Source organism: Muscardinus avellanarius, assembly GCF_963383645.1.
Source record: "Muscardinus avellanarius genome assembly, chromosome: X".
Lineage (NCBI taxonomy): Eukaryota > Metazoa > Chordata > Mammalia > Rodentia > Gliridae > Muscardinus > Muscardinus avellanarius.
This window is the reverse complement of record NC_137792.1, coordinates 103,571,715-103,596,608: the sequence shown is the minus strand read 5'-3', so window position 1 is coordinate 103,596,608 and position 24,894 is coordinate 103,571,715. Positions and strand designations below refer to the sequence as shown.

General features: G+C 38.3%; 1 protein-coding gene across 1 annotated transcript in view; it reads left to right on the top strand.

The window, feature by feature from the left end:
• Positions 1 to 4,423: 4,423 nt before the first annotated feature.
• Positions 4,424 to 24,894, top strand: part of MTMR8 (myotubularin related protein 8) — a gene marked incomplete at both ends in the record, with an annotated part of 94,071 nt that continues 73,600 nt past the window's right edge. The window contains one exon of the mRNA XM_080718977.1: positions 4,424 to 4,447. Coding sequence (XP_080575103.1) covers positions 4,424 to 4,447 — 24 coding nt within the window. The remainder of the gene's footprint in view (positions 4,448 to 24,894) is intronic.

Sequence of the window (24,894 nt, the reverse complement as noted above, 5' to 3'; positions counted from 1 at the left end):
TCTGTAAGGCTTTGGGCCTGAAAAATCATGCTATGGTTTGAATATTTGTTTTCTCTCCAAAATTAAATGTTGAATTTTATTCCCCATTTCAACAGTATTAAGAGGTGGGAGCCAGGCGTGGTGGCACATGCTTGTAATCCCAGCATTCGGAAGGCCGAGACTCAGTGAGACCCTGTTTCAAAATAAAGAATAAAAAATAGGGTTGGGGTGGAGCCTGGAGATAGAATTTCCCTGGGTTACACCCCAGTATGAAAAAAAAAATTGGTGGGATTTTTAGGAGCTAAATAGGCCATGAGGGCCCCACACTCATGGATGGAATTACAGTCTTAAGAATGCTTAAGGCCTAACTAGTTAGGCTCTTTTTGTTCTTCCATTATTTCACCATGAGGACTCAGCACTCAAAACACCATCTTGGAAGCAGAAAGAGTGATTCTCACTAGACATGGAATCTGCTGGCATCTCTTTGATCTTGGACTTCTAGCTTCCATAACTATGACAAATAAATTTCTGTTCTTTAAAAATTGCCTAGTGTTTTAGTCTGGTTTTCTCATCACTGTGACCAAAATACCTGCCAAGTACAACTTAGAGGAAGGAAGGTTTGTTGGCTCACTGTTTTAGAGGTTTCAAAGTTTTCTTCAATGGTTGTCCAGCTCTAGGACAGAAGCTGCTCCACAGCAGGGGTTCAGGACATGGTGGAGGAAGAAACTACTCTCACCTCATGGTAACCAAGAAGAAGAAAGAGAGAGAAGGGGGCTACGAACACAGCCCCAGTGATCCACTCTACCAGCCATGTACCACCTTTGAACCCGTTTGAACTAACATATGATATTCTCTGGGGGACATTTTCTATCCTAACTATAACATCCAGTGTTGGGTATTTTGTTAGAGAAGAACAAACAAACTAAAAAAACTGGAAGGAGAGAGTTTCTATTTCCTAAGATGATAAATACCATGCAAATAGCAGATTTGAGGATGCAGGTAGAAATAAAAAGTTCTGTGTTGAACATGTTAAATTTGAGATACCTTTAACATGTCTAAATAAACATGCCAATAGGCTGTTGGATATTATATAGATTTAAACTTCAGAGGAAAGATTAGGACTAGAGAAAATTGGGGGCTTACATAAATATTTAGAGCCATGGGACTGGATAACAGTACTCAATGATAAATGTATATAAAGGATGAACGTCTAAGCCCTGGCAGCATTCCAACATGTAGAGATATGTAAGGTGAGGGGAAAGAGCAAAGGGATTGAGAAACAGAGGTCAGAGAAGTAGGAGAAAGTATTGCCCCAAAGCCAAGTGAAGAAAATGTATCAAAGGGAATGGAGTGATCAAAAACTTTGGAGAAGAAACAAAGAGGTCTGAAGATTGGCAAATGGATCGTTTTCAGTGAGAATATCAGTAATATTGAAGAAAGTAGTTTGGTCAAATGGTGGAGGTAAATCCCAATTAGAGTGGTTTCAAGAGATAATAGGAGGAGAGAAAAAGAAGTGGGAACAGAGAACGATTTGAATAACTCTTTTGAAGAGTTTTGCTGTGAAGTGCAACAGAAAAATAAGAGTATGGAAGGCGGAAGGCCAGGGATGTGGAGCAAGAAAGAACTGTGGTAAAACTGGAAATATTTTAGCATGTTTTTATGCTAATGAAAATGATATGGCATATTGGAAATATTTTGTAATAAAGGAAAGGGACAACTGAGCAGGTGAAGGAGGATGGTACTGAATGGACATGTGGAAGGGTTGCCTTAGGAAGGCTCAGGAACAATTCACTACTTGAAGTCAGATTATGTGTTCACACGCAGGACAGAAAGCAGACATGGTTGTAGGGAGATGTGGAAGTTCCTTCTGATTGATTTTATTTTGTCAGTGAATTAGAAAGTAGCATAATCATCTGAGAGAGAGGCTAACAGAAATGTGAAATTATTGGATTGAGGAAGGGAATGTAAAAAAACAATATTCATTGTACCATTTGTCCCGTTACTGGCCAGTCATATGCATTACTTCTTTGAATACTCACAAGAACTTTATAAGAATGGTTTAAAGAAAATCAAGGCATAGAGAGATTGTATAATTTGTCCAGGGGCATGCATCACTCAGAAATAGCATAGCCAAAATTTCAACCTTGTCTGGCTACAGAGTTCACACACTTTTTTCACTACTCTAAAAGGCACAGAAACAAAATTTTAACTCTGAACAATTGGTTGAATGGTGGTAAGGATTGGGAAAACTGGAGAAAGAAAAAATGGCAGAGGCAGAAGAATGAAGTGGGTAGCTGGCAGGTGTGAAACACGAAGGCATTGGATAACAATGCCTTTAATAAACTAGCAGGAACAGTAAGTGAAACTCTCAGGGAGCAGTTGGGAGTTGGATCTTAAGAGAAAGATCACATGACTTGAAATGTAGAGTTTAGAGTCCCTTTCCAGGGGTAAGAATTTAACTTGTAAAAGAAATCAAGATTACCAAGGGGAAGAAAATAAAAGGAGAATGAGGATAGAAGCTAGATAAATGTTTTAAAAAGGACTAAGAAAGGCTGACAGGAGTGCAGGCAGTGAGCAGCTTTATAGCAAAGGGCAAGAGAAGAAAGAATATCTAAAAGGAAACCAAATCAATGTCAAATGATGCACAAAAATCTGAGAATAAGCACTCAGAAGAGCTTGATTGATTTTGTTACAGATATTGAGAGTGATAAAAAGAACCAACCCTGTCCAGGTGCAGTGGCATACACCTGTAATCCTAGTACTTGGGAGGCTGAGACAGGATGATTCTAAGTCTGAGGCCAGCCTCAGCAATTTAATAAGACCCTCAGCAACTTAGCAAGACCCTATTTCAAACTAAAAAGGGATGGCGGTGTATTTCTGAGGTAGAATGACCCTGGGTTTAATTTCTAGTAACATAACAAAACAAAAAAGAGAGCCAAATAATGGGGTGGCTAGGAAGGAGCAAGTTTATTATGAGTAAGTAGAGATAATGATAAGTAGATGATTCTTTTGAGATGCTGGCATGTTCAAAGAAAAATAAAACGAGGAAAAGGATTTTAGGCTAGAGAAGAAGGGAGTGTGTGTGTGTGTGTGTGTGTGTGTGTGTGTGTGTGTGTGTGTTTGGTGGTACTGGGGTTTCTGGAAGCCCTTTTACCTCCGGGCTACACTCCCAGACCTATTTTATACTTCTTTTTTATTTGGAAACAGGGTCTCTTAATACAGCACGGCTGGCTTCAAACCTGCGCGATCCTCCTGTCTATGCCTCCCAAGAGTGGGATTACAAGCATGCGCCACCATGCCCGGCGAATGTGTATTTTAACTAGCAAGGGTATGGATACTCAAAGAAGAAAGAAATCACTTTGTAAGGAATGTGAGATTGCAAACAATAACACTGTGATAGTAGAGCTAGAACTAACCCTTGAGATAGTGGCCAATTCTCTTGTAATCTTGGTCAAATTAAGACCCATCGAGGTGATATGATTTTCCCAGTGGCACAGGGCAGGTTAGTGTCATTCCTGAAAAAACTAAAATCAAGATATTTCAACTCCCAGACTACTCTATTTGCTGTTAGGAATCTGATTCAGAGCACACCTCTGAGGGCCAACACTAATCTACACGTCATCTAATAGCCACTCCAGTGGGCACTTGTTCCTCTTCCCACATCTTGTAATGGTAAAAGTTATGAGTCTATTGTTGTAGTCCAGATCCTAACTAGATTGATGGAAGTAGAAATGAAGAAGAGGATGGAGAAAAGTATATGCCTTCCCATAATTCAAAAATATTATACATAGCCTGGTGTGGTGGCGCACGCTTTTAATCCCCGCGCTTGGGAGGCAGAGACAGTAGGATCACGCAGTTTCGAAGCCAGCCTTGCTGGCTTAAGAGACCCTGTTTCCAAATAAAAATATAAAATAAGTCTGGGAGTGTAGCCCAGAAGTAGAAGGGTTCCATCCCCAGTACTATATATATATATATATATATATATATATATATATATATATAATTTACAATGACTTGCCCAGGGTCTCATAGAAAATACTTCTGAGATCCAGCTGCCAGCATGCAACAGATTGTGTTATCTCTATATGACGCTGGCATTGTAACATTACAATAGTGGAGTGACATCGGTGTTCAGAGCCCTTAATGTATCAAGGAGTATGGGAAGAAAAGTCCCAGTACTCGAGTCTGGGTCTTAAAAACTGGGCCAAACCCGGATAAGTAACTTCCTAAAGAAAAGGGCATTTGCCAGAAAACAAGATGGCGGCGATGGTTACAGACCAAGTGTCGCGATAGTACCGTTCGGGAGGATCAGGTGACGAGAGTTTGAGCCAGAACTGTGAGGGCGGGGGTAGGAGCCGTTGGGCCGGGAGGCGGCGGAGCGTTGGAGCGGCAGCGGCTGCAACCCGAGTAGCGCTGAGGGAGTCGGCTGGCGCGAACTACTGTCATGGACCATATCACGGTGCCCAAGGTAAGAAGAGTTAGGCGAGTTAGGCGAGGCTCTGAGCCGTGGACACTCTTTCTCTAGGTGTTCGGCTGGGAGCTCAGGCACACCCCCTCAGCCTTCTTAGGGTGCTCTTTGACGCCCCCTTCCCGCACCCGGACCCGTGTTCTGCTTCTCAGTTCACACCCCCTTTCAACCATCCTGAGACCTTCTCCTGGTGACCCACCTGAAGGGCGGCGGGGTTGGAAGGGGTGGTCTATGTCACGTTCTCACCCCGCACCCAGTACATGCTGGCGGGTCCTTTCCTGCTCTGGCCCTCAAACCCCTGCTCTCCCCGCACGCCAGCCGGTACCACTTTCCAGCTTTACTCCAGCTTTCTATACTAGCCACACTGGTTGCCTTTCGGGAATACCCCTCCTGGCATCGCCTCCTAGAGAGTTACTTGCTTTATCCAGCGTTTTCCGACCCTCTTTTGGCTCCCCCTGCCCATAACCTGCCTGATCGGCTGCTCACACCCCCACCCCTCGCTGTCCACAAGCGTGTGTGTGCGGGTTGGGAGGCTGCAGCATCTCTCTAGCCCTAAGCCAGGCAATGGGAACTGAAGGGGAGTGGATCGGGGTGGACCTGGCTGTCCTCAGTCAAGAGGAGAAGAAACCCAAGAGGTGGCATTACCAGACCAGTTGGCACCTGTTTACAGCCAGCCCGCAATTAGAGCTGCTTCTGCTCCTTTTTCTCTCATCTTTCCGAACTCTACTGCCTCCCTCCGCAACACTAAGCTCTTTTAAATCCCAAGTTCACCTCCCTTCTGACAGTTTTCTTTTATCTGGGGCAAAGGGACAGTGAAGAGTTCACAACTAGTCTGTGGTTAATTTTTCTATTGATTGAAACAGACATGGCCCAGGCTAACTGAAGTTCACGTAAATGTCCAACAGGTTGTAATGGGAAAAGTATGGATTTTGAAGCCAGGAGACTATAGTAGTGCTTCTACTTTAAACGCTGATGATTTTGTACAAATTATTTAACTGTCTCCAGGAGAGCTTTGAGTTTCCTCATCTACTAAACAAAGAATGAAACGACTTGCTCACTTCACAGAATGGTTGTGTGAATTAAATAAAATGATGCTTGGGAAAGCTATTTGCTACAAATAGGGTTCTTACCACTTGTTGGTTTCAAATCTTGATGCTGCTGGATGGGCAGAGCAAGAACTCCAGCATCCAAACCTCCTGACTGCCTCTTCTTCGGGGCCTTTCTCTGTGGAAGATAACCACATTCTTTGCACCAGCACAGCCTTACCATTTTTTCTTCCTTACCATTTTCTCTTCCTTTCCAGGTCATATTATTTACACTAGGCTCCCTGGCATGGTATGGACCTTCTGCTATCCAGACTCCTCCTTCTTTCAACCCATCTAAGCCTGGGCCACTCGGCCAGTTCAAAATAAGTTCACCTGAGCAATCTTTTTTTTTTTTTTTTTTAACCTGGGAGAGAGGAAAAGGCTGTCTTTCCCTGAGTGTTAAAACACTAAAATCCACCTGTTGGTGATGTTAAAGCCATAAACTAGGTTGGCTGTGTGGTGACTGGGAAGGGAGACAAACCATTACGTCACCCTTCAAAAAATAATAATAGGTGACATATATTGAGTATTTTACTATGTGGCTGGCACTATGTCAAATGTTTTACATGAAATAGATTTTCAATCCTTAAAAAAACCTTAGAAAGATACTGTTCTTATTCTTATATTACAGATAAGGAAACAGACCCATAGAACTGGAGTGACTTGCCTAATAAAGATAGAAGTGTTTAGTTTCAGGTTGGTGTGGAGATGGGATTCACATTCAAGAAAACTTTAACTAGCATCATGTCCAGAACCCAGTTGTATTGAATTGATGGTGTTGTGTATTCTTGAATTATGAATAAAAGACTAAATGAATACTTAGTTAATTAAACATAATTGATATTTCCTTTTTGAGTACCCAGAGGTGGTATGTTGACATCAGTCTGTTTTTTTCTCTAAGATTCTAGAAAGGATTAGAGTTACATTAATGGCTAGGGATTAAAATGTCCTCCCTCTTGTTAACTGTTTCCACAAAAGGAAGAACCATCTGTCTTGTCCATCTCAGGCCAATGAGACAACTATGAATTTGTCAGCCATTAGTTTGGCATGTTAAGTGTAAAACTGACTTATTTTTGGCTCTTGCTTGAGACATTTTCTCTTCTCAGTCAGACTTTTAAAAAATACACTAAGTGCCATATGTTGATATATGTACACACACATAATATATATATATATATGTAAAATTTTATAGATTGTAAGTTTGTTGTTCAGTGAATGTCTACAGACTGGATATACCCACTAAACTAGCACCTAGATCAATAAACACATGCATATTTCGAGTAATGACCCCATCCAAAAATAACCACTATCTTGATTTCTGAAGGGATGCATTAGTTTGCCATTTTTTATAATTAGTTTAAATGGATTCATAGACTATATACTTTCTTTTCTGACTTTTGCCTAAGATTGTTTTAGAGATTTGTCCATATTATTCACTGAAGTTATAGACCAATTTCATTGCTGTACTGTTTTGTTAATGTGCTGCATGTGATTCATCTATCTTATCTGTTGATAGACAATTTTCAGATCTTGCTATTAAGAATGGAATCTTCTTTTTATTAATATAATTGTGCTTTTTCCCATGCATAGTGGTATACACCTGCAATCCCAGTACTTGGAAGGATGAAGGATCACAGGTTTTTAGCACAGGCTCAGCAACTTAGTGATAACCCCAACAACTCAACAAGACCCTACTTCAAAATTAAAATAAAGGAAAATGGAGGTAGAATGCCTCTAGGTTCAGTCCCTAGTACAAAAAAAGATAAAATATTTATGCATTTTTATTGAGATATACATATGAGTGGAATATCTGGGTCATAGAATATGCATAGGTTCAGCTAGATACTACTGATTTATACTCCCACCAAGTGTGAAAAAGAAAATGTATTTTTAAGTTGTAACTTAGCCGGGCGTGATGGCGCACGTTTGTAATCCCCGCGCTTGGGAGGCGGAGACAGGAGGATCGCGCTGGTTCGGAGCCAGCCTCGCTGGCTTAAGAGACTCTGTTTCCACATAAAAATGTTAAAAAATAAGTCTGGGAGTGTAGCCCGTGGGAGTGTATACCGGAGGTAGAAGGGCATCCAGGAACCCCAGTACCACCAAAAAAAAAAGTTGTAACTTAGAATTTAATGATCATTGTTGAAGCAACCTCAGGCCTACCCTAAAGTTCAGTGACATTCTTGTCTGAATCAAAATTTATTCTTTGTACATTTTCCTACTCCCATTAATTCTGTGTCAAGTAGCACCTAGGATTCTTAGCTATCTCTCTTTTCTGCAATGGAACCCTAAGATTTATTCAGTTAACGTAGAGCTTAAAAAGAAATTTACTATGATTAAGTGTGTATGCTTTGGAGCCACACACCTCTCAGTATCTCACAGGTTCTTCATCTGTAAATATTATCTATCTTACAGGGTTGTTATAAAAATTTTTTTGCAGTATTGGGGATGGAACCAAGGGGTATTATACCTTCGAGCTACACTCCCAGCCTCATTTTTTATTCTTTTATTTTTGAAACAGGGTCTCACTGAGTTGTGAAGGGCCTCCCTAAGTAGCTGAGGCTGTCCATGAACTGCGATCCTCAGGTCTCCGCCTCCCGTTGTTATAATGTTTAAATGAGTTAATAATTGTAAAAGTGCTTAGAACAGTGCCTGGCACATGGTAGATGCTTAATTTAGCTATTAATTATTGTCATTATCATTATTGTTACTATTTTCAAAATACACTGAGTTGTTAAGGATACACAGCTGGCTTAAATATAGCATCTGCCCTCTCAGCTCTCTTAGTCATGTGAGGTGATGAGATGCCAACCATAAGATCTAAGAAAGTGAGAACTTTCATGAGAGGGACAAATGAAATGCTATTGAAATTTAAAGGCATATAAAGTCCAGTTCAAAAGTCCAGTTCAGGTGTGAAGAGTGTGAAAGGAAGAAAGCTTTATGGAGGGAATGGGGATGGCACTTAAGGGAATCTAAATGAGAGGTGAGATTTGACTCTTCAAAGATGGGGGAGGTGAGAAGGACTTCCTTCCAAGAGAACTGCTAGGGCATAAACTCAGAACTCAGGGTAGGTAACTCATTAAGGCAAGGAAGTGAGAGGTACTTAGAAAGGAATTGAGTTGGAGGCATAGGGTTTTTTTTAGTTTGTATAGGACTTGTAGTGTTATGCTAAGGAATTTGAACTTTTTTCTGTAAGTAAGAAAGAGCAGCTAAACCTTTGTAGTTCAGAAGTGTAAAAATTAGAAAGGAATTTTTAAAGGCTTAACTAATTGAAAAATGGGAATGAGGTCTCTTTGGCATGATGGAAATGTTATAAAATTATATTGTGATCTTGTACAACTGTAAATTTACTAAATGTCATTAAATTATATACATAGATAGTGTATTTTAAGATATGTAAATTATACTTCAGTAGAGCTGAAAATACACAAAAATATGTAAAGATCATCTGATAGTCTAAGACCCTCATTTCACAATGTGAAAGCTGAGGCGCAGAGAACTGAAGTTTCTTGTCTAAGGTCAAACAATTAGCTAGTAGCAGAGGAGCATTGTCTTTTAGTTGTATGCATGGCTAGTTCAGACTATAAAAGGTGTGGAGTCAATCATTAGAAACAATAGTCAAAATAATTAGAATGCTGGATGGGTACAGACTGCTATTCTGGATAATCATTTAAAAAGTAATAACACTTTGTAATACCTTACAAAGTGCTTACCTAGTCTCGAGATTACAGTTAAAACCTTCCTAAAGGCAGATCACTTTTGGCTTGACTTCTAGGTGGCAAAGACTGATTTAATGTTCAGTCATATCAACTAAATTAGCTCTTCTTCTTAACATAATTGCTCTCTTCTCTTTTTCGTTGCTTTGATTTTCTATTCAATAACCTAATTGTAGACCTAACTTTTATTACGAAGCACCTCAAATTCATTTAGGAAAGAGAGAAGTCAAAATAAATAAAGATAAATCTAGGTAAAGTCATGTTTTTCATTTTCAAGGAAATGGGATTTCTAGAGATAAGAATTATGCTCTCCTTTCAGTCCTTCAAAGTCTAAATCCATTTGAATTTACTTTAATCCTTTTAGTCTAGGAAGTGATGTAATGTAGAAAAAGAATGAATGGACAGAGCTGGATTTGAATTCAAGATATATTTTTAATTTGACGTTCTTGGGAAAATCACATAAACACACTGAGTCTCATTTTTCTCATTTGTAAAATGAGGATAATATCTATCTCTTGGGACTGTGATAAACATTAACATAAGGTATTATGAGAGACTGACACATATTAAGTGCTCAATAACTATATATTCATTTCTCTTTTCATCAGAGCCAAAGAGTATAAGAGTCTTTAGTGTACAATTCTCCTGGGAAGTCTCAAAGTTCAGCCTGTCTCAGAGGGATATCTGCCCCAACATCCAGAAAGGCTCTTCGTAATGCATTGCAAGAAGAGAAGTTACCTAGGAAGCTTGCAGTGGCAGTGCTCTAAGCATTTTGTTCACTATTTTATAAGCATTAGAATAGTTTTTCTTACCACCAAAACTTCATTTGAAGCCAGGTGTGGTGGTGAATGTAATCTCAGCATTTGGGAGGTTGAGGCAGGAGGATCACAGGTTCGCCGCCAGCATCAGCTACTTAGTGAGCCCCTTTTTAAGAAATAAAGAATAAAAAATGGGGTTGTGTGTGTAGCTCAGAGTTAGAATGCCCCTGAGTTCCATTCTCAGGACCACAAAAAATAAAAAAAGAAAAAAGAAAAAGAAAAGAAAAGAAAAAAACCCTCCTTTGACTTTACTTTGTACTGTGGAAACTCCCAGCTACACAGTTACTTTTAGAAACCACTGGGATTTGTTTTAGAGTTATGTGGTTTAGATATCTTTTATGGTTTTGTGGTATAATGCTTAAGTGCTTTAGAAAGATATTTTGATAAGTTCTAAAGACATTTTTATTGTTTGAGACATCAATATTGGGCAGGGAATCAGGAGATCTGAGTTCTGACCCCAGGTTTGATACTGACATACTGTGTGACCTTAGACTTGGTTTTTTTTTTTTTTTTTCCTTTTCTGGGCTTCACTTTGCTTGTTGGTAAAATACCAATAAAATCTAAATTTTACAGCTTTATTAAATGGTAGATGTTATTTTAAGTGCTTCACATAAATACTACATATTTATATGCTCATTTAATCCTCACAACAATACTATTATCATCCTTATTTTAAGAATTTTTGCTCTACTACTGACCCATATCCCCGGCCCTATCCTCATTTTAAAAATTAAAGATATCACTCATAAGGCTTAAGCAACTTGCCAGGAGCCAAATTAGGCAGTCAGTGACTTGAAAGTATATGCTCTTAACCCCTATACTATACTGCTTTAATAAAATGAGCCAATTAGATTGTACCAGGATTTCCTAAACTATGTTCCTAAGGAACACTAGTCCTATAAAATAATTTACTCAGAAAATAAGAAATTTTCTAAGGTAAAATATGTTGATACCACAAACATGGTAGAGATTCATAATAGATATTCACCTAATTTTTTAGGGGGGATTTAGGATTGAATTTAGGAGCATTATAACTCTGAGCTACATCTCCAGGCTTTTTTGAAACAGGGTTTCACTAAGTTACAGGGGCTGGTCTTGCACCTTTGATCCTCCTGTCTCAGCCCTCCAAGTACTGAGATCATAGGCATGTGACACTGCTCCCAGCTAAAACTTTTTTTATTTTTGTGGTACTGTGGAAATGAACCCAGAGTTTCATACATACTAGGTAAGCATTCTACCACTGAGCTACATGCCCAACCTGAATGTTCATCTATTAAAGGGTCTGAGAAGCCCAGCACAAAAGAAACCTATCTGTATATATTTTTCCTAGTTCTTATTTACCTCAACCACAAGTTTCATTGAGTTGTATGTTTGTGTGTACACATCTTGTAGAACTAGGATTCATATAACATGTTTTGAAAAATGCTAGTGTCAGCCGAGAAAGTTTATTCTAACTTTTGCACTTAATAATGATAGATCTGGAGACTTTGAGGTGCAGAATTCCTTTCCAAGTTTCAAATTTGCTTTAATTGGTGTGGTCTCAAAAGTAACATTTGGGAGGCACAAGTTCAAGGCTAGTCAGGATTGCATTTTAACACTTGCTTAAAATGACCTTGTCCAAATTAACACAAAATACTTGCCTTCTTCCTTTGCCTTTCTTTTCTCCTTCCTGTTATATATTTTCTCTTATATTAAAAGAGACTTAAATTATAGGTGCTTGACATGAAATCAAGACAAAGACTTTTTAACATATGCAAGGCTCAGCAGTTGTTTCTATGACAAATGCTCTCTGCTGTTTGAGGCAATAATGCTAAGGGTAGGGCTTGCTTTGGACATGTGTGCAGCTGATGAATATCATTACACTATTGAAACTCCAGAGCCATATGTCCCATCTTTTATTTATTTTTGCAGTGTATCTGAGTTATTACCAATAATTGTCACAAATCACGATAAACAATGGATTCAGAGACCTCCAGCATATACCTGATTTCCTCTCTTGCTTCCTAGAAAATAAATGAAAAAATATAGTTTATGGTCCATAGATTTTCAAGAGCAAAGAGCATATAAATGTTAGAGTGCTCTGGATACAGCATAGGAGTGCAAAACTAACAATTGGATGGCCTGCCTGGGAATGTGTGTGTGTGTGTGTGTGTGTGTGTGTGTGTGTGTGTGTCCATAGTACCCAGTGGTGGTCAGCCTCAGTTCTCACCCTTTTTCCTTTCCATCTCATCTCTCTCATTCTCTTTACTCTTCTCATTATCTTCCTTTCTTTTCTTTTCCCCTTTTTTCTTTCCCCTTCACTTCTTCTCCCTTAGTTCTCCTTTCTTTCTCCTCCTCTCTTATCTTTTCCTTCTCTTTCTACTCTAATCTCTGTCTTTTGTTCTTCATCTCTCTCCACATGAATATGATAGGATCCTGGTTTCGACTGGCTAGAAGCACACCATATAGAGGGACCCTCTTAACCCCCTATCTCAGTACCAGAGGGGGCTTGATACTAATGAGTAGATGGAGAGGAGGGTCTGAATAATTGCAGCTCTCCTAGAAGGCACTACTGAATAACAGGTATAGGTTCCCTGCTCTATGGGAAGTTTAGCCTAGATATCAACCATTTCTCCCTTTGAGCCTTCCTCAACAAGTGACTTCCAAGTGATGCACAGCACCTTTTGTACTTGGACAGTGTAGCCTATTGGTAGATAGTACACAGTCTTAGCAGTAACTCCTGAGTGGCCAATTTCCCCCTTGTTGAGAATCTCCTATCATACAGGACTGTACAGAGATCTCTAGAACAGGCAGGAAAGAGGTAAATATGCTTTCTCATTTCAATGCCTACTCTGCCCCTTGCTCATTTTTCTCTGAAGTGCAATTTTTCCCCTTAAGTGGGAGAGTGAGCCCCTATCCAGTTGACACTGACTTTTTCCTTTTCTTTTCTTTTTTGTGGTACTGAGGATGGAACCCGGGGGCATTCTACCTCCAAGCTACACCGCCAGCCCTATTTTTTATTTTGTATTTTGAAACAAGGTCTCACTGAGTTGTAAAGGGCCTCACTAAGTATCTGAGTCTGTCCGCGAACCGTGATCTTCCTTTCTCAGCCTCCCAAATGATGGGATTACAAGCGTGCGCCACCATGTCTGGCTTCCACTGATTTGTTTTATTAGCCTAATCACAGTATTTTTTTGTAGTGAAGACAAGCCTCCTTTTCCTTTTTATTTTCAATTGTCTGAACTCAGCATGCTTTTACCAAACTACTCCCATTAGAGTCATATGTCTTTCTTGCATTATGATAAGCACAGTGAATTTGTTAATCAGCTTGTTATTGTGACAAATATCTGAGAATAACAGGAAAAATGCAGCTTATAGTTTCAGAATTTTAGTCAGTGGTCAGCTGGCCCCATTGCTTTGAGCCTGAGGTGAGGCAGAACATCATGGCAGAAGAGCATGGCAGAGGCAAAGCTCTTTAACTCATGGCAGCTGGGAAGCAGAGAGAGGGAGATGAAGGGACCAGGGACAAGTTACAATACAAGGTAATTCCCTCAGTGATCTACTTCCTCCAACCATGCCACACTTGCCTATAATTCCCACCAACTCCCAATGGTACATTCAAATTATCACTTCATCAACTGGATTAATACACTGATGAGGTGAGAGCCCTCATGAATCAGTAATCTCCCGAAAACCCTAACTCTGAATATTGCTGGCATTGAGGACCAAACCTTCAACACATGAAACTTTAGGGAACATTCTAGATGAAAACCATAATAACCTCTCTGTAGTTTTCCCATCAGGAAGGGAAATGTTTTGCATCCATATTTCCTTTGCAGTCCTTCCTTTATAATTAGCTGCTTATTGCTTTCTTCCCCTTCCTTCTTTTTTTTTTTGTGGGTCTGGGGATGGAACTCAGAGGCATTTGACCTCTGAGTTACACCCCTTGCCCAATTTTTTATTCTTTATTTTGAAACAGGGTCTCACTGAGTTGCGGGGGGCCTCACTAAGTAGCCGAGGCTGTCAGCGAACTGTGATCCTCCGGTCTCAGCCTCCCAAATGCTGGGATTACAAGCATGAGCCACCATGCCCAGCGTTCCCCTTCCTTTTTTTATGGAAACCAACCTTTAGCCATTTTCAATGTTGTCAAAAGATAAAACAACAAATATATATCTAATTGGGTTTTTCATGAATAGGATAGCCTCCATTCTACAAAATAGAATGAGAGTTCCCAGTGAGCAATAGATGAGCAGTGGATTTGTATGATAGGAACAAGGAAATGGAACAAAAGGAAAAACACTGATCGTTTAACATCATTTTACTTCAGTTTGCTTTCTTGGAAGGGTTGAAAAAGAGAGGAATTCCTAGCTGTACAAGAAAATAAAACTTCTATTTCTTGGGATTGTAAAACAGTCTTAATAATTATTTTGTAGGACAGATTCCTAGGAGAAAGTGATCAAAAGAGATTTTTTTCTCTCAAGCTAAACTGCACTGAGTTTTAGTAAGTATTAAAATGAAATATACCATGTAAAGCTAGATATTTGGTGCAAAGTAACATCTCTATTTTGTTATTTTAGTTGTTATTCTTGTATTAGGTATGAACCTTGGAGACTAGCTTTGGTATATAAGAGGCTAAATTTGTGTTTCTCTTAAGTCTGTGATTCTCAGTCTTGGTTTGCATACTAGAGTCACCTGAAGAACTTTGTCAAACTCTCAAGATAGAGATCCTGTACATCAGAAACCGTAGTTGTGGGGACCAAGCATAGGGTCATTATTTTAAACTGACATGTAGTAATTGCATATATTTATGTGTATATTATAATAGTTTGATATATGCATATAATATATAATTAATAAATCATTAGCAGTTCATCAGAAAGTTCCCCAGTTGCTTCAGCTAAGCATGAGAGCTATTGCTCTAAAGCTGCATTTTTTAAAATGATTCCAGATTCTATGGATTTTTCTATATCTAGTTTTTCTCATTTCATCTGCAAATTTTATTTAAATGATATTTGAATTAATTTGGTAGTTCCCAAAGATGATTATACATTAAATTTGTCTTTAGTACATTCTGTTTTGTGTGTGTGTGTGTGTGTGTGTGTGTGTGTGTGTGTGTGGTACTGAGGATGGAATCCCGAAGCATTCTACCTCTGAGCTATATCCTCAGCCCTATTTTTTAGTCTTAATTTTGAAACAGGGTCTCACTGAGTTGAAAAGGGCCTCACTAAGTAGTAGCTGAGGCTCTCTGCGAACCTGGATATTCCTGTCTCAGCCTCCCAAATGCTGCGATTACAAGCATGCACCACCATGCCTGGCTGTCTTTAGTATATTCAAATGCCTCACCTCCAACCAATTAAATCAATCTTTGGGGATGGAATCTCAAATCAATCAGTCTTCCTTCCTCCCTCCCTCCCTCCCTTTCTTTCTCTTTCTTTCTTTCTTTCTTTCTTTCTTTCTTTCTTTCTTTCTTTCTTTCTTTCTTTGCAGTACTAGGGATGAAACCCTGGGACATTCTACATCTGAGCTACATCTCCAGCCCTACTTTTTATTCTTTATTTTGAAAAAGGGTCTCACTAAGTTGCAGAGGGTTTCACTAAATTGTGGAGGGCTTCACGCAGTAGCTGAGGCTGGCCACAAACCTGCAATCATTTTTTAAAGCTACCCTGACATATAGTCCAGGGAAGACCTCTGGTTTACCTAAAAGGAGATGGGTGGTTGTAAGGTTAAGCCACTGCAAAATTCAGTTGCTATGTCTGTAACAATTCATTAGTGAAAATTCTGGGTTACACTATTCTGTAATAATCACCTCTTGTAGTTTACAAAATACAGTCAAGATATATATGCATTTGATGTTTGCAATAACCTTATGTGGCAGGCATAATTTCTCCATTTTACTGGCACCAAGTGGTGACATGAGTTCCCTAAGGTGGTATCCCATTGTCAGAGATGGGATTTACACTCAGTCCCACTATGTCAATATTACCATGCACATAGTCATAGAAAAAATATAGTATGAGTACATATTCTCTTTTAGTCTTTCAACCAGAATAAGTAGCCACCCAATTTGCATAAAATTTTTGATTCCACACGCTATTTCTATATTGATTCATTTCTCAACTACCATTGACAATCTGTCTCCTCCAGGGCTCAGAACAGGAAGAACATCGAAAAATAGATTTCAGACTCAGCCCTTCCATTAACTACTTGTGTGACTTTAGATAATTCACCATCTCTTTGGATCTAGTGATATAATCTTACAATTTTTCATCTTAATCTTGTTGATGTGATAGTTTACTTTAATTGATTTTCAAAAGTTGAACCAGCCTTGCACACCTGTAAAAAATCCTACTTGATCTTTGTGTATAATTTTATACATTATTGATTTGCTAAGTGTTACGAGTTGAATTGCATTCATATGTTGAAGTCCTAAGTCCACTTCTTCACAATATAACTTCACTTAGATAGTACTTAGAGAAGTAATCAAGTAAAAGTGGTTAGGTGGGCCTTAACCCAATATTACTGTGGGTGCACTTATTCAAAAGGAAGTTTGGACACATACATGCATACAGGGAAAATGATGTGAGAAGATATAAGAAGGTGTCTACCTCCAAGCCAAGGAAGAGAGGGCTAGAGCACATCCTTTCTTCACAGCCCTCTGAAGGAACTAATCCCGCTTATACTTTGGTTTGGGGCTTGTAGTGGCAGAACTGTGAAATAATAAATTTCTGGTGTTTAAGCCACACAGTTTCTAGTACTTTGCTATGGTAGCTCTAGAAAATGAATGCACTGATAGTTTTTTGAAACTTTTTTATCCATGTTCATGATAAATGTTGGTCTGTGGATTTTTTTTCTGGTTTTAGAAATGGGGTAATGCTGGATTTATATAATAGGGTGCATTTCTTCTGTTTCTCAGAAGAGATTATAGAGAATCACTATAATTTCTTCCTTAAATATTTGGTAGAATTTTCCAGGGAACTCATCTGGTTCTGATGCTTTCAGTATTGTAAGATTATTGATTGTGGATTTGGTATATTAATAAATATAGTGTACTTACTATCTTTTTCTCCTTGCATGAGCTTTGGTATTTTGGGTATATTAGAACTTTTGTATATTTTGTAATTTCCTTTAAATTGTCAAATTTGTGAGAATAGATTTGTTGATATTCTTTTATTGGCTTACACACAGGGAATAAGTGTGTATCTCCTGTTAGTTATTTGTGTTTCCTCACTCATTCTTAGTTAACATGGATAAATTCATCAGTTTCTTGATCTTTTCAATGAACCAGCTTTTAATTTTTTGAAGTTTCTATTAAGTAATTATTATCAATATCATTGATGTCTGCTCTAAATTTTTAGTAATTTTTCTGCTTATCTTGCATTTAATTGGTTTTCTTCTTTTCTTTTGGTTTCCAAAAATGGAAGCTCGACCTTTTCATTTTCTTTTAAATTTAAATTACATTAACTTTTGTGGTAAAATTATTGGGTTTAGATCCATTTTTCTAATATATACATTTTAACTATAAAATTACCCCTAAGTAGTGCTTTTGTTATATCCCACAAACTTTTTTAAGATATAGTGTCATTTTTGGAGGGGTACTGAGTATTGAACCCAGGGGTATTCTACCTCTGAGCTACATCCCCAGACCAATTTTATTTTTTATTTTAAAATAGGGTCTCAGAGAATTCTCTAATGCACATGATATACTTTAACAAATATTATCAGTGTCAATCACTAAGCCAAACATGAGAAGGAAGGAGAGGGAGGGAATGGGGTGAGAATTGGGTAAGGGCTAATTGGGTGATGTGTGCATGTATGCCTCCACCATCTTGTATTCCATTGAGATTTATGACTACAATATATGAATAAAAATTTAAAAAAGAAATAAGGTCTCGCTAAATTGCTGAGTCTTGCTGAGTTATTGAGGCTGGCCTTGAAATGACCATATTCCTGTTTTAGCCTCCCTATAGGCATGGGCCACTATAACTGGCAAGATAAATTATCATTTTGTTTGTAGTATTTCTAATTTTTTCTTTAAATTCTTTGGCCTGTATCTATTTAGAAGTATGTTGCTTAAGCCAGGTATGGTGGCACATGCCCGTAATCCGAGTATTTGGAAGACTGAGACAGGAGGATCTGAGCTTCGGATGTAGCTCAGAGGTAGAATGCCTCTAGTTTTAATTCCGAGAATCCATAACAAAAAGTGTTTTGTTTAATATTTAAATATTTTGTAGTTTTCTAGCTATCATCTGTTAATTATTTCTGGTTAATTTCATTGTATTCTGGGAATATACCCTGTGTTTTGTGCATGCTAGGCAAGCACTCTACTACTAAGTTTTATTCCAAATCTATACTTTGTATGATTTGTACACTTTTAAATTTCTTAAGGTGTCTTTATATTCCAGCACATAGTTTGACTTGTCCCTGTGAGCTTAAGAAGAGTATATATTTACCTGTCATTGGATAAAATATTCTATAGATTTCAACTATAGTCCCTTGGTTGGTGGTGGTTCAACTTTGTCCTTATTGATTTTTTCCCTACCGGATCTGTCAATAGAGGGATAGTAAAGTCTCCAACTATAATAGGGAACTGATCTGTTTCTCCTTGTATTTATAACCTTTTTACCTCACATATTTAAAACATACACTAAGGATGTTTTGTTGTGTTCTTAGAAAACTGACATATCTTTATATCATACCTTTTCTTTTAGTTCATGTGGGTCATTGTAACTAAAATACCATGTGATGATATATGTATTAATACATGGTATTTTATACACACACACTTATATAGATATGTGCATGCATACTCACACACACATATTGGAGGCTGAACCAAGTGACATTCTATCTCTAATCTACACCCCTGGCCATATTTCATTTTTTTTATTGTGAGCCAGGCTCTCCCTAAGTTGCTGAGGGTTTCACTAAGTTGTTGAGACTGGTCTCGAACCTATAATCCTACCATCTCATCCTCCCAAGTACTCGGATTACAGGCCCGTGCCACCATGCCAGTCTTCTAGGTAATTTACAAACAATAAAAATTTATTGTTCAAGAGTTTGGAGATGGGAAGTCCAAGATCAAGGTGTGTGTAAATTTGTTATATGATGAGGGCCCATGTCCTGGTTCATAGAAAGTAGTCTTGCTGCATCCTCACATGGTAAAAGAGGCAAACAGGCAGTATTAAGCCTTTCTATAAGGATACCAATCCCATTCATGAGAGCATAGACTTCATGGTATAATCATCTCCTAAAGACTGTACTTGTTAATTCTCTTAACATGGGGGTTAGGTTTTAATGTATGAATTTTGGGAGGACACCAACATTCAGACCATAGCATCCCTCTCTATACCTGATGTTCTTTAATCTGATGTCTGCTTTGTCTTATATTATTACAGCTACCTCAGCTTTCTTTTGATTGGTATAAGCAATATATACCTTTCTCCATCTCTTTAATTTAATATACTTATATTTAAAGTGGTTTTCTTTGCCAGGTATGGTGGTTTACATTGTAATTTCAGTACTTGGGAGGCCGAGACATGCGGATTGCAGGTTTTAGGACATCCTCCACAATTTAGCAAGATTCTCAGCAATCTAGTGAGACCCTGTTTCAAAATAAAAAATAAAAAAGGGTTAGGGGTAGATCTTGAATGCATAATGCCCTTGGGTTCAATCCTCAATACTACAAAAAATAAAAATTAAAAAATTGCCAGGCGTGGTGGCGCACACTTGTAATCCCCGCACTTGGGAGGCGGAGACAGGAGGATCGCGCAGGTTCGAAGCCAGCAGCGCTGGCTTAAGAGACCCTGTTTCCAAATAAAAAGTATAAATTAGGTCTGGGAGTGTAGCCCGGAGGGGCTTCCAGGAACCCCAGTACCACCAAAAAAAATTAAAAATAGTTTAATTGAAAACATATCATTAGATCGTTGTTTATTCAATGTTCAACAGTCTCTGTCTTTTGTTTGGTGTCCTTAAGGCATTGCCACAGGGATTGTTGCTATATTTGGATTAATGTCACTGTATTTATTACTGTTTTCTGTTCATTGCCCATTTTGTTTGTTTGTTTGCTTTGTGCTCCACTCTTTTTATTTTTTTAACCTTCTCTGGTTTTAATTGAATAGTTCATATGACTCTAGTTTTTTTCTTTTTTAGCATAAGAACTATGCTTTCTTTGTCACATTTTTAGTGGTTATTTTTGCGTTTGTAGTATACATTTAGAAGTAACCCAAGTTCTTCCAAATAACACTCTACTAACTAGAGAGAGTGTAAATTATTTAATAACAGAATATTTCTAATTCTTCCCTCCTGTCCCTTCATTGCTATTCATTGCACTTATCTTTATGCTATAATCACTGAATGCATTGTTCCTATTATAATTTTGAACATACTTAACATATTAAGAGTAAGAAAAACCAAAATATTTACTTCAATTTATTCCTTCTCTAATATTCTTCCTTTCTTAACATAGATCCAATTTTCTGACTTGCATCATTTTCCTTCTCTCTGGAGAACTTATTTTAATATTTCTTCCAAGGCAGTTCTACTGGTGACATATCCTGTCAATTTTTGTTTGTCTGAAACAATCTTTATTTCTTATTCATATCTGAAAGATAATTTTTCTAGATGCAGAATTCTAGGATGGCAGCTTTCCTTTTCAACAGTCTCCCTTGCTTCCATGGCTTTTTTTTTTTCAGTACTGGGGATGGAACCCAGGGTCATTCTACCTCTGAGCTACACCCCCAGCCCAATTTTTTTATTCTTTATTTTTGAAACAGGGTCACACTGAGTTGCAGAGGGCCTCACTAAGTAGCTGAGGCTGTCCACAAACCATGATCCTCCTGTCTCAGCCTCCCAAAACTGGAATTACAAGTGTGTGCCACCACACCCGGTCCATGGTCCAGGGTCTCTTAAACCAGCAGAGGCTGGTGTCAAACCTGCGTGATCCTCCTGACTCCGCCTCCCAAGCACGGGGATTACAAGCATGCGCCCCCACGCCCGGCTCCCATGGCTTTTAAAGAAAAGTCAAATGACTCTGGGCATAGTGGTGCATGCTGGTAATCCCCGCGCTTGGGAGGTGGAGACAGGAGGATCGCGCAGGTTCTAAGCCAGCCACGGTGGCTTAGGTGACCCTGTTTCCAAATAAAAATATAAAATAGGTCTGGGAGTGTAGCCTGGAGGTAGAAGGGTTTCCAGGAACCCCATTACCACTAAAAAAAAAAGAGTCAAATATAAGTTTTTATTATTTTTTTTTATCTCTAAGGTATTTTTTTCTTTCTCTGGTTTCTTTGAAAACATTTATTTTGGTAGGCACGATCTATCTGATTTGTGTGTTTTGATCTTCCTGGAGCTGTGGTTTGATTCTAATATTAAATTTGTGTACATTTTTGGTCATTATTGCTTCAAATACTTCATCTTTTCCTTTCCTTTCTCCTTTTAAAAAATATTCCTATTATGCACATGCTAAATCTTTTGTAATTGTCCCCCAGTGCTTGGATATTTATTTTTCATGTTTTTACTACAGTTCAAGTTTTGGAAGGTTTTTTTCTATGTTTACTGATTATTTCCTTGACTATTTCCAGCCTATTGATGACCCTACAAAAGGTATTCTGTTACAGTATTTTTTTATTTTTAACATTACCCTTTGTTTATTTATTTATTTATTTATTTTTGGTGGTACTGGGGTTCCTGGAAGCCCTTCTGCCTCCGGTATACACTCTCACGGGCTACGCTCCCAGACCAATTTTTCTAACATTTTTATGTGGAAATAGAGTCTCTTAAGCCAGCGAGGCTGGCTCCGAACCAGCGCGATCCTCCTGTCTCCGCCTCCCAAGCGCGGGGATTACAAGCGTGCGCCACCACGCCCGGCCCTTAACATTACCCTTTGAATCTTAAAAGCTACCTCTCTGACTACTTTGCCTATCTTTTCTGGTATATTTTCTACTTTTTTATGAGAGCATTTAAATTATTAATCACATAAGTTTCAAGTTATTGGTCTGAAATTTTTAACTTATCTACCACATCTCAGTGTGATTCTGAGTTTGATATCTGGGTCTGTTCTCTATCCCAATAAGCTATTCTTAAATGTTTAATATGCCCTGTAGTTCTTGTTCGACATGTATAGTGATTAAAACTCAGTCATGGTTCCCATGAAAGTTTCTGTTTCTAGGATTCTGCTCTGGTAAGTTATTATTATTTGTTTCTGTCTGTTTCTCTAGTTTTGTGGACAACAGTTAATCATGAAATCTCTGTTCTAATGAATCTGAGAAGAATTGTTCATTTTTAGTTTTTTTTCAGCTTTTATCTTTATGTATGGTCAAGAGTCATAACTTCTAAGCTTTTTATATGCCAGTCTAGAAACCAGAATTTGTGGTCCCCTTCTCATTTTAACTATCTCCAAGTAGGATTTTATCCCATTCTAATAATGCCATAAGCTGGGGACCAAACTTTCAACACCTGGGCATTTGGGGGACATTTTACATAAAACTATGGCATTCATCCCCTTGCCTCCAAAGGCTCTTGTCCATCCCATAATGCAAAATCCATCCAGTCTATCTATCTCCAAGAGTCCCCCAAACCTTAACTATTCCAACATTGCTCAAAAGTCCAAGTCTAGCTGGGCATGGTGGTACATGCTTGTAATCCCAGCATTTGGGAAGCTGAGATAGGAGGATTGTGGTTCACGGACAACCTCAGCTACTTACTGAGGTTCTTTGCAACTCAGTGAGACGCTGTTTCAAACTAAAGAAGAAAAAGTAGGGCTGGGGGTGTATCTCGGAGGTAGAATGCCCCTGCATTCCATCCCCAGTACCACACAAAAAAGTTCAAGTCTTCTGAGAGTCAGGGCAAAACAACTACGAGACCCTATAGAAATAAGAAAGAAAGCTACATACCTCCAAGATACAGTGGCACAGGTTAAATATTCCTATCCCATATTAATATTAAATAATGTCAGGAATAGGGGCATAGAAAAGATCAGATAAAAGCAAGACTAAACCAAGCAGGGCAAATACTAAATCCTATCATTTTGTGTCAGCATCTAGGGCAATATGAGCTGAAGAGGCCTTGGGCAGCCTCATCTCTTCAACCTTGCTGGTTTCAGCCCAGATTTTCACTAGTGGGGTACTTCTGCTTTCTGTCTTCAGCTCCCCTCAGTATTCTATCTTATTGTCATCTCTGTAGTTCTTGGGGTCTCCATTGCAGCTATAGCTTCATTCTCAAAGCTCCACATATCACTCTGTCAGGGGCTGTTTGCTGGTTTCTAACCCTACCACCCTCTGCCTGGCTTCCCAGGTTTTCCTTTGAAATTTTGATAGAGGCCACCATGATCCTATTACTCTTGAATTTTCCATGCCTACAAAACAAATATGGGACAATACCAGGGTCTGCTTTCAGTGTCAAATTTACCAGGGCCCACTCTTGAACATGAGCCTTTGGAGGAAATTTCATATTCAAACTATAGTGGTGGTCTTGCTAATATTTCCATATTCCTTTCTAAGAGGTATATGACATTGCCATCAGTATTGTACAAGTATGCCAATTTTATCACAGCCATGCCAGCATTGGGTGTTTTAAAAATTTAAGGAGGTTAAAATTGTGGCTCTAAGTCGGGCGTGGTGGCGCACACTTGTAATCCCCGCGCTTGGGAGGCTGAGACAGGAGGATCACACAGGTTCGAAGCCAGCCTCAGCTACTTAGTGAGGCTCTCAGCAACTTAAATGAGACCCTGTTTCCAAATAAAATATAAAATAGGTCTGGGAGTATAGCCCGGAGGTAGAAAGCCTCTGGGTTCCACCTCCAGTACCACCAAAAAAAAAAAAATTGTGGCTCTATGTTGTTTAAAATTTGCATTCATCATTACTAGTCAGATTGAAGTCTTCACATTTTTATTTCCCCTTTTTTGAATTATTTTTCATATTATTTTGTTGTTTTGTATATAGAGATTGTGATGATTTTCTGATAAATGTGAAGAAGCAATATGCATTTTCAATATATAGGAACATTTTATATTAATGATATTCTTTTCATCAAAACACATTTAGAGGGCAAAGAAAACTCATGATCTCAGTATATAAATGGGTATCTAGTTCTTAAATGTTACTAGGAAAAGAAGTGATACCTTCTTTGTCATCCTTTTCGGCCATATGAAGTTTGCCTGCATTGTCATTTGACACACCAGCAGGTTTTGTACTAATGACTCCTGAATGTGAACATATGAATATGTCAAATGGAAAGAGCATTAGGCTGAGGGTTTCATGTTCAGGATGATCTTATACATCTTTCCTATCCCGTCTTTGTAAATGAGTGTCATGAGGCCTAGGAATATATATTAGAAGTCTGAATTTTATCGTGAGTGTGGATGAGTTAACTATGATGAGGCCAAGATCACCTTTTAAATATCTAATATTATGTCCCATATTTTTAAAAGGGAAAGGTGGCTTGTTTGCTTCTGGTTTTTCAATCTCAGCTGTACAGAACTGAGTATATCATATGTTCCTCAATACCTAATACATTATCATCATTGGTCCTTGCAAGATTATCTATTGTTTTATTTACATATTTATTTGGTTAGTACATTTTATTTCATTACCTCCCCATCATAGGCAAGCGTTATAAAATAATTAGTCTTTATATTCGAATGTGCATTTCAAGTCATAGTGGTTATTTGTATGCATGAATTTTTAGTTTATGTAAATAGGGATATCTTCAGCATATTTTTTTTTAACCAAGTCTTACTTATTTTTAGCCATCTATATTGTTATGGGTACCTCTAACCTATTGCTTCTAATATCTGCCTAATATTCCACCACATCTGACCTATTTTCAAAGTGTTAAACCAGGTCATCCTTGTATATATC